This window comes from Sciurus vulgaris, assembly GCF_902686455.1.
Source record: "Sciurus vulgaris genome assembly, chromosome: 14".
NCBI classification, from domain to species: domain Eukaryota; kingdom Metazoa; phylum Chordata; class Mammalia; order Rodentia; family Sciuridae; genus Sciurus; species Sciurus vulgaris.
Window position 1 is genome coordinate 56,082,592 of NC_136475.1, and position 14,700 is coordinate 56,097,291.

At 32.9% G+C, this 14,700-nt stretch overlaps 1 protein-coding gene across 31 annotated transcripts in view; it reads left to right on the forward strand.

The window, feature by feature from the left end:
- Positions 1-14,700, forward strand: part of NRXN1 (neurexin 1) — a 1,087,847-nt gene that overhangs the window by 91,608 nt on the left and 981,539 nt on the right. For 18 of the 31 annotated variants that reach the window (XM_079110028.1, XM_079110037.1, XM_079110040.1 and 15 more), the window contains 2 exons: positions 8,136-8,153; positions 11,372-11,401. The exons of 8 other annotated variants lie outside the window; for them this stretch is intronic. In XM_079110028.1, the coding sequence (XP_078966154.1) occupies positions 8,136-8,153; positions 11,372-11,401 (48 nt within the window). Of the gene's footprint in view, positions 1-8,135; positions 8,154-11,371; positions 11,402-12,169; positions 12,260-14,700 lie in introns of those variants that run through there. 5 more of the 31 variants (XM_079110061.1, XM_079110031.1, XM_079110048.1 and 2 more) reach the window with 3 other exon arrangements.

Here is a 14,700-nt window from a genome sequence, read left to right on the forward strand (position 1 = left end):
ATAGTTTTATGGAGAAAAAAGCAAAGTTTGAATTTGTTCCTGAAATTTGGTACCAGTTGGGTGCCACATGTACAGGTTTGTGTCAGAGATGGCACATATGGTTGTGTTGATGTTTAGGTAGGAGGATTTTTTTTTTTTGGGGGGGGGGGTGGAGGGATTGACCATTAGGAAGAAGTTTGTAAATTAAAGTAGTTATGGTATCCTTGTATTGCCAAACAATTTTAAGAAACATGTAATGAGTCATAAATTGATGAGATTATTTTGGAAATTACATTTCCAGCTTGAAATTTTTTGTGTCCAAAGAATGCAGATTTTCTGGTAATCATAGGAAGCAGTGTACAAAATGTCATGAGGTAATTAAGTATATCCTCTTCCTATTATGCCATTTAAAGAAAATAAAATGAACTGCTTGAATGATGGAATCAACACTTGGAGATGCTTTGTAAAATCATAAAATCAAAATTCTCCTTATATTTATGCATGTTTTATTAAACAGTATCTGACCATTTCAGGAAAGCATTAGACAAGAAATTATAAGGCTACCTTGAAACCTGGCATTGGTGGTGATTTGATTTTATGGGTCAGTAAATCAACAGATAAAGAATAGATTATTCAAGCTTATGTCTCTGTCCTCTATATGGGCTTGTATTCACATGGTTAGTTCTAGTCATCAGATCAAACAACTGTATACACAAATGATATCTTTAAAGATACAGAAGTGGTTGCACCTATGAACAGATTATTTTCCTCTTAGTTTGTAATATGAAACACTTTATTTTAAAAAGAAAACTGGACAATGTATTTAGGGCTTTTCCCCCCCTACTTGTGAATTGACTCAACTTTTAAAAAATCTGAGTTAACTGCTCTGATCCCAGGAGGTTTACTGTTCAACAAGTATGTAAATAGAATAAAAGTAGTATTTTTGCCAGATTTGCATTTCACAACAAAAATGAAAAGATGAATACACTTTATGTGACAGATTTATAATCTATTGTCTCACTTATGAAAATATTTACCTAAAAATGAAAGTGTCTTTTCTTTCAGATATTTTAAAAGGGAAGAAAAAATGTATGGGCTATGGAAATGAACAATTTTCTTAAATTTTTAAAGACAGGAATTTATGGAAAGATTCTCCCTTTTATTTTTAGCTGTGCTTATGTGTAGAATGCTTATGTGTAAACACATTTATAAACATGGGCCTCATATTTGTTGTTAAAGTCCAACAAAACTTTTCTAGATTTGATTTTTTTCTGTGTAAATAATTCTTTCCAATAATATGTCAGAAAACTATTTTTTTTTTCAGTAAGGAAAACTTTTTTTAATCTACAGAATCAACAAATACATGCAAATTTAAAAAAATTTGTTTTTTCCCTAAACCTTTTCTGCCTTCTGGCAACTGGATCTATGAAATCATTCATACTCCTTACAGTCTTCTGACTCGTTTATTCTGTTGCCTTTAAAATACTGATGCTAACAGATATTTTGGTAATAGGTTCAGGACATAATCCAACTTAGTTGAGACTCCATCATTACCTTATAGAATTCAAATCCATCACATTCATTTTTTTTTATTTTTAGAAGTCTTTGAAATCCATTGAAACCCAGGTTAGGAGCCTTGAAACATATTTTGTAAACTCACAGAGAATCTTCTACTGTCTATTTGGGAATTCAACCTTTCTAAGTTAACTAATGAAATAATGCAAAGATTAAATGTGATAATATTTTTGAGACTACATTGAAAATGTCAAGATTACTTCAGTATTGATACATTATGTTTTATCCTCATCTCTTTTGAATATGTGGAAGAAGTTCCTTGAATTCTTTGTAACAATCACATTTCATAAAATTAAACTCACTCTGATTGTTTTCTTCTTTCCATGGAGTGATTCTAAAGAATATAATAAAATTATAGCTTATCTTGATGTTGCTACATTATTTTTTAGTAAGTAGAAAAACAGCAATTTCTAGAAAAACTACCAACTTATAAATATAAGATTTCACTGTGTAAATTTGTTGATATTTTGACCTGAAAACACTAATTTCATTTGGGTCAACCTCAGGTGCCATTGCACTAAGTGACTTATTTTAGTCTTGGAACCAGAAGAATTCTTTAGTCTTAGAATTCTAAATTATTAGAATTTAGTCTTCCTCCTCTGTAAATGACCTATGATGAAATAAATTATTAAATATTTTTAAAAAGTAGTACTTTAATCAAACCTGAGAATTCTTGGAAATTTTTAACTTGGTCTAATTTATTTAACAATGACAACAAAAAGGTCCTATTTCATTTAAAATTCTTTTCTGTAACTTCTACAAAACTAAAAATTAGTTATACACTACGAAACATGCAAATATCTTGAGTTAGTTTTACATACTAAATATAAGAAACTAAATAAAAACTCTTAATCCCATCAGTCATTGCATTTTTCTTTTCAAGTTATTTGTTATATATGCAAAAGTCTTATTAAATTGAAAATGATTATATGAAATATTCTTATTTTTAAATAAATTTTTTTTCCTAAGAAACAAGAATATATAATTGACAGGTCAATCATATTATACAAACAGTTTTATTTCCTGTACAGTACTTGTAAATTTAATCTGTTAGGCACTCAATTTAGGACTTCTTTTTATTATATACTTTAGTCGTATTTTTATGCCTGTTCCTTTGAATTTCATCACAACATACTTTTCCTATATGTTAGAGAAATTAATGTGTTTTGCACTGGCCTAAGAACCTAAGCATAAATAAATTCAGAAGTTTTGAGGTTTTTTTTTTTTTTTTTTTTTTTTTTTTTTTAAACTCTGTAGTAAAGTGATTTGTGAAAAAAAAAATCTGGAAATGTAATGGATGTTTGACACCTCTTTCAAATGAAGGATCACTGGTCTCCTTCAGTGGGAATTTAGTTACTCTCCATCTTAATGATGGAGAAACTAGGACACCCTGCAGAATATTCTCTGCTGCTAACACAGAGGATGTCTACCATTCATCTGATCACAAGGAAAGTCACATCTGAGTGTTGGCCTACCCAGATAACTGTTAGAAGTTTGATAGGTTGGGCAGGTTGGTAGGGATGTATTTAAGTTTACCTCCCAACACCAACCCCAGAACTTTCCTGTTCTACTTTCTAAAATATGCTTACTATAAGCTCTTGCAAAGGCAAGCACTGCTTAGCACTGCTTACCTGACCCAGCTTTCTTAGGAGAGTTATGTAGCAGTGATTGAATTTGGGTGGGAGAATATGTGGCAAGCACTCTGCTCATTGTTATCTGTCAATTCCATATCAGAAAGCATTCATTTTCAGTAGGAGATAAAAAATAAACCGGAGTGGCATGAGCACACACATCATAGACTGAGCTTGTCACCATTTTTACAGCCACTGTTAAATGTAGACATTCTTTGCTTAGGTCCAACTATTGAAATGAATATAGAAGTGTTAACTCTCAAGGTTTAGCTGGAGGTAATAACTGAAGCTTTAAAAGTGAAACAGATTTTAGAAATCATTGCAGGAGCCCATCATGAAAAGAAAATATGAATTATAGTTCGTGAGTCATTCCATATATATTGTAATATATTGACTAATACTAATTAAATTTCATCAGATTCATTAAACTATAAAACTGATAATTAAGCCAGATAACCTTCCTTCCTTTCTTCCTCCAACCATCAACACCCTACACCCCACCCTCTAGCCTTTCTTTCTCTTTTTTGCCTCCCTGTTTCCCTCTTTTCCTTCTTTTTGGGAATCATCAGTAACAAGATGTAACACTTTGAATTAAATACCACAAGTATTTTTGTAAAAAAAAAATATATATATATATATATTCCTAGGGAAAATGTTTCTAGAGTTCCAAGTGCGATTCCAGGGATATCTCTGCTGCTGCAGTGGGTTTAGAGATACCTGCTCCTTCTGAGCAGCGAAGAAGAAGTAAGCCTGCTGCTCCAGTTGGCTCCCTGGCCCTAGGACTGGGACTCCAAACAGGCTGGGTGGGAGTGCCTTGGAATCTCATTGAGGTGGATTTGGAGCAAGGAACTGAGGCCGTCTATTAAAAAGCATTTTTGAAACTAGCCAAATTTCTGCTCAGGGCTATTTCTTTCCTCCCTTAAGTCTCCATAATGGACCTTTATGCTTCATTTTCTGTTTGAACCTCCTCTTGTTTCTGGCCAGTGTTTCTCTTCCTCTGGCTGACTGTAGCATAAATCCACAGTCTCAATGATTTCCTCCATTTCCCAGTCCTTGAAGCATCCCCAGACTATTGAGGTTTTTTTTTAAAGGCTTTCACTGCTAACACTAAAAGAAAAATCAAATAAAACAAAGCTTCATCCTGTACCACCATGGGAACCAGATTCTGCTACGCTGGCATTTAATCCCCCAAATGAGGGATAACATCTTAAGAAGTCATGTGAGGGCCTAGAAAGATGATAGAAGTTAGCAAGTTTGAAACATGGAAAAGGATAAAAAAATCTTATTTATTGCCACCACCAGTTTTGCTGCTGTGTATCCCATCTTGGAGAGCTTGGATCTGGGTGACAAGTCACCTGCCAGGGTGGCAGTTCTGATGGAGGAGACAGGGAGTCACAATGAGGGGAGCCTATCATAATCAACAGGCCAAAAAGAAGGAGGGTAAAGAAAAAGAAGGAGGGTAAAGAAAGTGAGGGAGGAATGCCCAAATGGTGAAGAACAGCTCTTGAATGTTGACTGTAGCACACAAGTTGACCACTTCTGTGTGTTTAGATGAAGGCTTTCATATTGCTAAACATAAACACTGAATATACTGAAAAGATTTATTTATGACATTTTATTTCAGACTTTAATTTGATCACTGGTATTATTAAGTTCTAATTTTTTTTTCTTTATATTGAAGCAAGTGCATTTGTTTTCTTATTCATTTCTCTTTTTCCAGAAGCATATAATTAAGATTATATGCCAAGAACACTGTCTTGTGTTCTTATAGGCTGAGGGATGGGTGCAGAGAAAAAAGTGTTATGTAGATACTGTTGTGCAGTCATTTAAAGATAACAATTTAACCATGTGCCCATGTGCTGCTTCCCTTGATATCAGCACACAACCATTCTACAGACCATGACTGATAATCTGGTGGCTAATACCCATCTTTGTGATGGAAGCATGTTTTATATGAAAGAAAAATAAAACTCAAAGTAGATTTTTTCCCCCAACAAGCTTTGGATTCATTAATTTTACAAGAAAAAGAAAATAAGAGTATGATCTCTATAGTTGGTATGGTTGTCATAGTATAGTTGATTACTAAGAGACCCACCAATCATGTGCTCACTGAGGATTAGGTGAGCAGAATTAAGAAGGCAGGGTTCTCTGCAAATAAAGAGAATTTTTCCTAACTTGGCAGTTTATGCAGGTAAGGCCAGACAGATCGCTTTCTAACTTACATTAAACCAAAATATATTGCTTTCCCCTCATCCCCCAGCATGCTAGAATTCAGTGCCTCTCTCTTGCTGCTCAAAACCAAAATAGCATTTGGTTGCATAACAATATACAAACACAAGCAGAAGTTGATATGATGAGAAGAACTATTCTAACTTGTTATACATTGTTTAATCTAAAAACAAACTAGAAGGAAGGAGAGAAAGAATTATTCCTGGGGGAGTGGCTGCAAATACTACTAAGGCTGTCACCAATTATGATGGTGTCCAAATTCTGAAATAGTGCAGGGGTTATCAAGTTTTTAAATCCAAAGCCAGAACATGGACACTAAAATGAATAGAATAGAATGAAATGAAGAAAGAAATTTTTTAATCCTACAACTGAATATGAAAATATATTGGAACTCAAGGAAAGTCAGTTTCAAGCCAGATTTCTTCTTCCTTTTTTTTTTTTTTTTTTTTTAAGTTAGTTTATCATCCTTCTTTTTACTCTAGCATTTTGATTAAAAACAAAATCTGAATCTTCCCAGACAGACCATTTTTCTGAACGTGACTAAGTCAGGATCTGTTCACACATCTGACATGATTTGGATTTACATGTAGGAAGTCCTATCAGTTAAGTCTCTTTTTCTGAATAAGTCAAGGAAAGCTGGTGGACTGGGCAGGATCAATAGCACCACCTGTGGGCCTGTGTTTTAGTTACCTGTCTTCGGGACTGAATCAATGACCATGACTTAATGAGTACAGCTTCTTTCCTAATATCCTACTTATCACATTTCAAAAATGGGTGTTGAGCCTGGACCTGTTTTATTTTGTTTTTCAATTTTTACTTTTCTTCTATTAGATGTTTATGCAGCTCTTTCCCAAACCCCTACTGTGATTCTGCTACTCACAACCATATTGCTCACCTTTTGTTTACAGAAACAAAATGATGTCATAGAAATAGACAGACTATCTTGGCCTTACATGCTCCTCAGACTTTCCAGATTTTATTCCCATATTTTATTAATTTACTATACATGTTAAATAGTCATCTTTAAATCATCGTAAAGAGGAAACATAATTTCAAAGGGTAGTTAATAAGAAACTAAAGTGTATCTTAAACATTGAAATTGTATTATTTCCAATCTAAAGTGATAAAACAAAATGTTAATATTTATGCTTATGTCATGTTAAAGTTACCATTGAAAAGTAAGAACTTTAGTCTAATTCCTTATTTGATAGACTGGAAACCAAAAACAAACTAGAAGTGAATATTACCAAATATCCAAATCACCTTTTTTACTATTTCTTTCAAAGTAAACTGGCAAATTAATTATTGTGTAAAGACATTATGCCCATATTTAGTTAGCAAATTTTTATTATATACTAACACTATGTCAAATAGTGTGCCTGTGTTGAAACTTTGGTTTCCTGACATTATAATTTAGACAAAATTGATGATTTTTTAATTTATTAGTAAGTGTCCTTTAACAAAGGTATTAATTAAGCCTAAGGAAATGATGTATTTATACTTGTTTTTACTCTCAAATTCCTATACATACTGTTGTTTTGTTATTAGAAATATGCCTGCTCAAATGACCACTTCATAAAGTACAGTTAATCAAACAAAATATCATGATTAGACTTGAATGTCCATGTGGTTATAATTAACTATTGAAACATTTTTGATAGATACTAAAATGTTGCTCTTGTCCTACGCCCCTAAGACAGCTTCTCTTTTCGTGTCTAGCACAACTACCAACTTCTGAGGTTTAGAAAGCCCTTGAATTGTCCCAGAGGAACTAGTAAAAGCTGAAACCCCAGGTACTTATATATGAATTATGTGTAGGAAACACACACATAATCTGCTTTTATATGTGTTTGTAAATATACACACATGTATAAACATAGAAATATGAACAACTACATATACAAAAATATATAAATTAGATATATGGAAGTACAGGATAAAGTCTGCCTAATTTTGTATTAGCTTAACTACATTGATATTCTCATCCTAAACAGAATTACAGAGTAATTAACCCATGATAAATATTTCCTAATGAACAGCTTCCAAATAAACTTCCCTTGAAATAGCCACTTTTTTGCTAAACATCTTTAAAGTCAGTATTTTAATAAATTATAATAAACTACCATCACTTGCAATAAAATGACTATGCTATAAATAAACCTAATAATTTGTACATTTTAGTTGCATACATTTGTGTTGTATTGCTTTAAGGAAATCAGTTGAGTTATTAGAAATAATAAAAGGCAGCAGTGGCCAATGGATAATATATTTTGTAGAACTGGAGTAACTTCAAGTGAACTTTCACAGCTATTTCCAGTGGACTTTTTCTTCTATCCAGGTCCAAATCAATATATAGAACAAGGATCTCTTAGAATTGCTTAAAAATAAAAAAGCTTTTAAAAATAATTGCTTAGAATGTCCCTACCAGTGACATGTAATAACAGTAATGTGTGCTTTATATTGGGCAAATGCTTTTTTAAAAACCCTTTGTTCAGGACATGGCAGTAATCCTGAAATTTTGTCTCACAACCTGCAAATGCTGCCAGTGGGAGGGAATCCACTTCCCTGTGACTTTGTTTTCCCCCTGGAATGGTAGTGATGGAGCACTTGCATGATGTGTTTGGTGCCTTGCATGAGGAAGACATGCAAAGGCAAGGTCCAGTCTGCATGCTGCTTAATCAATGTTTTTCCTTTTCTCTCCTCCTTGTCATGTGCTTTCAGAAGACAACAATGTGGAAGGTGGGTGCTTTCTACCTTATTTTCCAACTCTCATTTGCCTTTTATTTCTTAGTATTAATAGAGTATGCCTCGAATGTCAACGGTAAGTTGAACTTCCTTCTGAATGTTGGTTGGTGTCTGGGTGGTGTATCGCTTTTCATATAGAACACACACACACTCTCACGCCTGTCAGCCCCGAGAATATGGAACACCCTCAGTCTGCACTCCAACCTTTGATGGATTTCAGCATCCCACATGAACCTTAGGATGCTTACTGCAGTGTTCTATATGGAAAAATGATACAGTGCTACTTCTTTTTTTTTTTAAAAGAGAAAGCATTTCTTTGCAGTTTCGAAACACAGTGCATGACCCTTTCTCCATTTTTTTTTTCTTGATCAAAATGATTTCTGTTGGAAATGTTTAGCATTGTATCATTTCAAGGCCATTGTTTTCTTTCAAATGTTTTGACTTATAAACAGAACCCAGAATAAAATACTGACTATAAGTAAGATCCATAAGTGTAGATTAAAAATAAGTCATTGGCCAATGGAAATGAAAGCCCACAGCACTTCGATGTCATTACTGGTAAGTATATTTGTCATATTCTGTGTCTGTGGAAACTATAATATTTTATTCAAATTTTCTACATCAAAGATTTTTTAAAAAGTTAGACATATTCCTGTAGAGTCTAGTAGAGTTATTTCAATATTTTTAAAGAACTTAAATTAGTGAATGTGCTGCTAGCCAAATCTTTAAAGGATAAGCATACAAAAAAGAACTAGATGTAGCAAAAGAATTGTTAAAGGAAAGGTTTTATCTTCATTACATCACTTTATATATTCACAGCATTAACAGTTCTTACATAAGCAGTTAATTAAAATTTATATGTTGGAAGACAGTATTTAGCTTATTTTATTTTGCTGTCATATTTTAAAATATAGTTATTCTGTAAAAATATGAACATTTCTACAGAAGAAATTTTCTTCTGTAGAGAAACAAATTCCCCATCCAAATTTATAAATAGCCATTAAGGTTATCAAGACTTCTCGTCTCCAAAAAAGAAGTCTTCATGGTAACACAAAATTGATCAGTAGCAGGGTTCAACATCATATTTGTGTTTCTTTCATGGACAGAATTATATTGATGTTGAATGTTTGTTCTGTTTTTTTAAACTTCAAAGAGATCATACATCATATTTTTCTAAGTGTATACTCAGCATTTGGCTTATTTTTTTTTCTGTCATATAACTTTAATTGCTTATGAGAATATACTTGATAAAGATGACATTACCCTGAAGGCCTGATATCTTAAAATCAGTCTCATTTATATTGTGCACATTAATCCAGTTGAAAGTCATTTCTAAATGGTATCTTTTCAGCTCTTTTTGCATCTCTTTAATCATCTTGAAAATGTTCCATGTTTTTGTTTTTTTCTCTTTAAATCCAGTTGCATTCTAAGGGGCTTTAAAAGCAGTCTAATTAGCATGAAAGTCTCTCTCTTCTCACATACACATGTTCCCTACGAAGACTTGATCAGATCCACATGGTAGGCCATAAACTATTGCTATAAAATGTATTCAATCCTAATTTTAACATTCCTTTTTTATTAATGTGACTTTGAGAGTGTAGTTGAGCTTCCCTCAGAGGCAGGAAATCTCACAGGGAATGTGAATACTTTGGGTATTTGTTAAATTCCACTCTTAGAAATCTCTAAGTATATTTTCTAAGGGTTAGATCTTATAAAAGTTTAATATTCTCAGAGATAATTCCAGAATTTAATCTATAAAATTATAAAACATTATTATGAAACATGAATAGTAGTTTTAAAAGTGAAGAGAAAAATTATATAACCTGGACAAATCAGTCACTCTTCCCCACTGTACACAACATGAATCATCAGCAGATCATGAATTGTAATCTATTTGTGTGAAGATTTTTTTTGTTAAAATCACTAAGAAAACAGACTACATTACTGGAACACCAAAACTGTGTCAAATGATTTCCATATTATATTGTGAGCACAGGATAATTTATAATTATATTTGATCTACGGGGATGTTTGAATATACGTAAAATTTTAAGAGAACACAGATTACTTTCACAGTATTGGTGCAACTAATGCAGAATGTTATAGCTCAAAAAAGTTTCTAATATATCTGAAATAGCACTAGAAATTGAAAATACAAATTGTTAAATTCAATGTATGTATCCTATATTGCTCTAAAATTTTCCAAAATTCTTGAAATATACATGAAGAAATAGCTTTATTTTTGAATTTAGAGTAGAGAACTAAGACTTATGCCTTTCACTAAAAAGTGGTACCTTAGCGAAAGAACTATTTACAAGAGCATTTGTGATATTCTTGAAAAACAGTTATCTCAATCTGGATTCAAGTGTCAAGTAGGAAATAAATAGTTTAAATAAAGGGAGTTCAGTAATCTTTTAGGACTGTTTCTTGATGAAATTATATCCATTATATATATATATATCTTAAATACTTATACTAATTTATAGTTCAGCATTTAAATAACCTTTAAGAAAATGCTAAATCATTTTGTTCTCCGTGGAAAATTACTGGAGTTTATTTAAAGGTGATCTATTGTTTCTTAAAAACATTTTTCTGTAGTAAATTCTAAAACTGCATGTCTAATGATTTTTTTTTTTTTTTTTTTTTTTTGTATTTGAACAAGCCTAGTCAATTGCTAAATGTGTCAGACAAGGAGACATTTCTGCATTATCATTTCAATGTGACTAAGGTTTTTTTTTTCATTTAATTATTAAACTGCTCATTTTTTTGATGAGGGGAAAAAGATCAGACCCAGCCCATGTTTCAGGTAGTCCTTTGGGTTTTTAAAAATGTAATTTTATCACTGAAGAATGACAAGCCCTATGGAGGCAATGTTCAAAACAATCTCATCAAAGGGCATGAAGGGCAGATGTAATATTTAAGGGATTGGTTGGATTTTAAGTCATGCTTTCATACTTTTAATGGTTCCAACTGATACATAGAAGAAATACACAGTGCAGCATATGCCAGTGTTTAAATTGCAGTTCTATAACTCTTTGCCCCCAAAGCATTCCAACCAGGGGTTGAAAGAATGCTTTTTGATTTGCCTCTGTGATACAGACATGTCTCATAGGAAACAAGATGTCTGTCACTGAACATTTTTGTCACTGTGACAACCCTGCCTTCCCATGCTCCCTTGTTTATTGCTGACTGTGCTCTTGTTTCCCTTCAAGGTCTGGCGCACCTGATGATGGGCGACCAAGGTATGGGCTCTGTTCCTTTTCCACTCTGCTTTCAGTGTTTTATTGTTCTGTAGCTGCTTTCAAACCATCACTGCAAAGTTTGGGCAAATGCTTGCAAATTATCTGGCTGCAAATTAAATACATGACTTTTGTTCACATTTTTTTTTTTCCCATGTGTTTACCTCCTCTTTATTTTTTGGTTTGATTTTGTTTTGGTATGCTCCTATGACTTTTATTTCCCTTCATCGTTGCACTATAATACCTGCAAATAAAAGAGGCATTAAGAAATGTGGTTCAAGATTTCTGTACATTTATTAGCATATTCAGTTAAGGGTGGTTATAGTAAGGAAAAACCAAGAACCATCAGAAGTTAGTATCTGAAAGAAGATTCCCCGTTTAACCAGCAATACCTGTCCATTTTTCATCCATGCATGGCAGTTAGGGACATGTAGAAATCTTTGGCTTCTGGCTTCTAGAATGCTGAGTGTATTGTAACATGGAATCCATACTTTACCTACATTGTGTATCTTTCTTTTGTGTAATCCTTTAAAGTGAGCATGGGTCATCCAATTCCTTGCATGTACTCGCCTTTAAAAAGGGGCGAATTTCTCAGTGTACTGATTGCATAGCCATTTGTCTTCAAAACCTTTTTTGTACTTTCTTGTCTTGTTTAGTTTTCAGAAAGCAGTGCATTTACATATATTCATGATTCTTATTGTTGTTTTTCTCTTCTCTATTGTATTTGTCTGGAAAACCTTTCTTCATGGACCCATTTCATCAAATGCATAGGTAAAAGTAAAGGTATTACATTATTTTATTTCTTCCTAATATTATCTTATGAATGACAGTTATGTTATGCAAATGTATGTAGACCTTATGGCATTGGTAATGGGCGCTGGGAGGTAGGTATGTGTGTTAATGAATATTTGTGGATTTAAGGTAAGAAAAGTTCATCAAAATGTTTCTGTTTCACTCTCCTTCATTCTTCTTCTTTTTGCTTTTTAGAGTGATTTTTTTTTGTTCCATGTCAGCTGCTTCCATAATTAGTATATTTAGAAATTAGCTCCAGGTTTGAGTGTCAGTTTCTGCAGTAATGGTAGTTAAGTGATGAATTCAGTAACCATAAATAACTCATCCTCAAACATTCACTTTTGGTGGAGCACACCTGCCCTCGCCATTCTGTATTGAGATGTAAGTCTAAGCATGTGCAGCACCAAAATGGTGTGCAGTGGGCTCATCACCTTGTTGTCTGCTAAATGTCATATATACACATTAAAGTCATGGTAATCTAAAAATGCAATTTTGTGAAAGGGACAACAGAAACGAGAAATGAGCCTATTCTATCTTTATGAATACTAGCTTTAAGAACATTATCAACCAGCAATATATTCCTGCATCACTTGGTAAGTCAGGCATGTGTACTTTTTGGTGTTGGTATAAAACTCAGAAGCATGTTTAATTTGCTGTTTGGAACCATCCACATTGTATTTAGTGTTGTCATGAAAATGAAGTAGGTGTCATGCAGCTGTGACAAATGGATAGCACAGCCTTTAACTTTTCTTAACATGTGTTAGCGAACATGTCCTCAGTCTCTAGTTTTTAAAATTATTATCATTATTTAAATACAGGAATGTGTCTTTTCCTTGAATTCCATGAATCTTTTTTGTGCTCTAAATTGTTAATATGATGTATCAGGACCAAAGCTCCCAGTTCCACACTTTCACGTTTGTGTCGTCTAGCAGGGAAACTTTTCTGCTTGAAAAAGCATCTGAGTATGAGCCAAGCAATAAGTAAGAAAGAAATGATATCAACGTTTTAAATGTGTAAAATTGAGCTTTAGAAACAAATGCTGTTAGGAGGCTTTAAGTCAGTAAAGTATTCTGTTGCAGTTTCTGTTTTGGTCAGCCATTTCCAATAATATAATTTAATCTCATTTCAAGTCTCTAGCAACTATGCAAATGGCAGTATGTATCATTCTTTTGTAAAGATTGTGTGTACTATTTGGGATACTTCCTAAATACTGTTATTTGAAGTCAAATTTCCCTTTGCTTACTCTTAAGTGATAGTTTCAATCATGTTTCATGGACTCAGGATGGCATAGAAGAAACTATATTTATATTTTGTTTTACTGACTTAGGAAAATATATTTGTACATGTGCATGAATATGTTTGTATGAATGCTTGTATACACACAAAATTTCTAAGTATACACTTATACGTTCGTTATTCTGTGAAAAATTTACTCAAAATAATTTTCTAATTATATAACCATTTAACTCTACATATGGAATAGTTCATGTTTATGCTTAGCTGATATTTGTTTGGTGTAATTAATGTTGAGTGTCACTTAACTTCATTCAGTTTTACTGTTAGTCTTAAATTTTTTCTGTTGGCAGGTGTAGAAAACATTATATTTTCATTTCACCTGTTTTCATCAAATTTTGTCCCTCAATCAGCACAAAGCTTACAGAGGACAAGAATTTGATTTCTTCATTGCGTTCTTCTATTATTAATAGTACCAAGATACTTTTTGATGTCAAATGGGAAAAGATTTTAAGATGGACTGAGTGATCACAATTTCACGTTGACTAATTAGATACATTTATATATATATTAGAAATGAGAATTTGTCAGTCTTCTTTAATTGCAAATTAATGCAGCAAATTACAATCAGGACTACATGGCAGCACATTCAAGGAGTGTCCATATGACAGGGAAATGAAAATGTGGGCAAGCTGGAATAAATAATAGAATGAAAGTGCTCCGAGAATATTACCAAGTGTGGTAGGAATTCAGAGAAGGTACACATGAATTAGGTTCTCTTGTAGGTAAATAACCTGGTGGTGGAGGCAAAAAATGCCTAACTATGTCACACTTTAGCTCTCTTCATCAGGTTAAATCCTAGTTATGCATAAAATAGATGTTAAACATGACCAATGTAAGAATAGCTGATTTGTGTTATAAACTTTTGTTTCCCAAATCTTTACATCACAATGTAATCCTGAATCATTTTTCTCCACAACAATCTTCTCTTTGGAGCAGTGAATACAGGGGATTTTGGAAAGAACCTCTGTGGACTAATGCAGAATCCAGAATTCACTAATGTGTGGATCCAGGAGTGATTTGGATTCACATTTTGAATTCTGAATGAATTCTTAAGATTTTCTAAATTTTAAAATGCTCAGTGATGGATGAGTACATTTCATTTAGCAAAACAATGTGACACATGAGAAAGAGCAATCATTCTACCCATTCCTGTCTCCTGAGATTAGCACTGGTATCACTCTGTGAGGTACACTTCCAGAGTTGATGTGGATTCT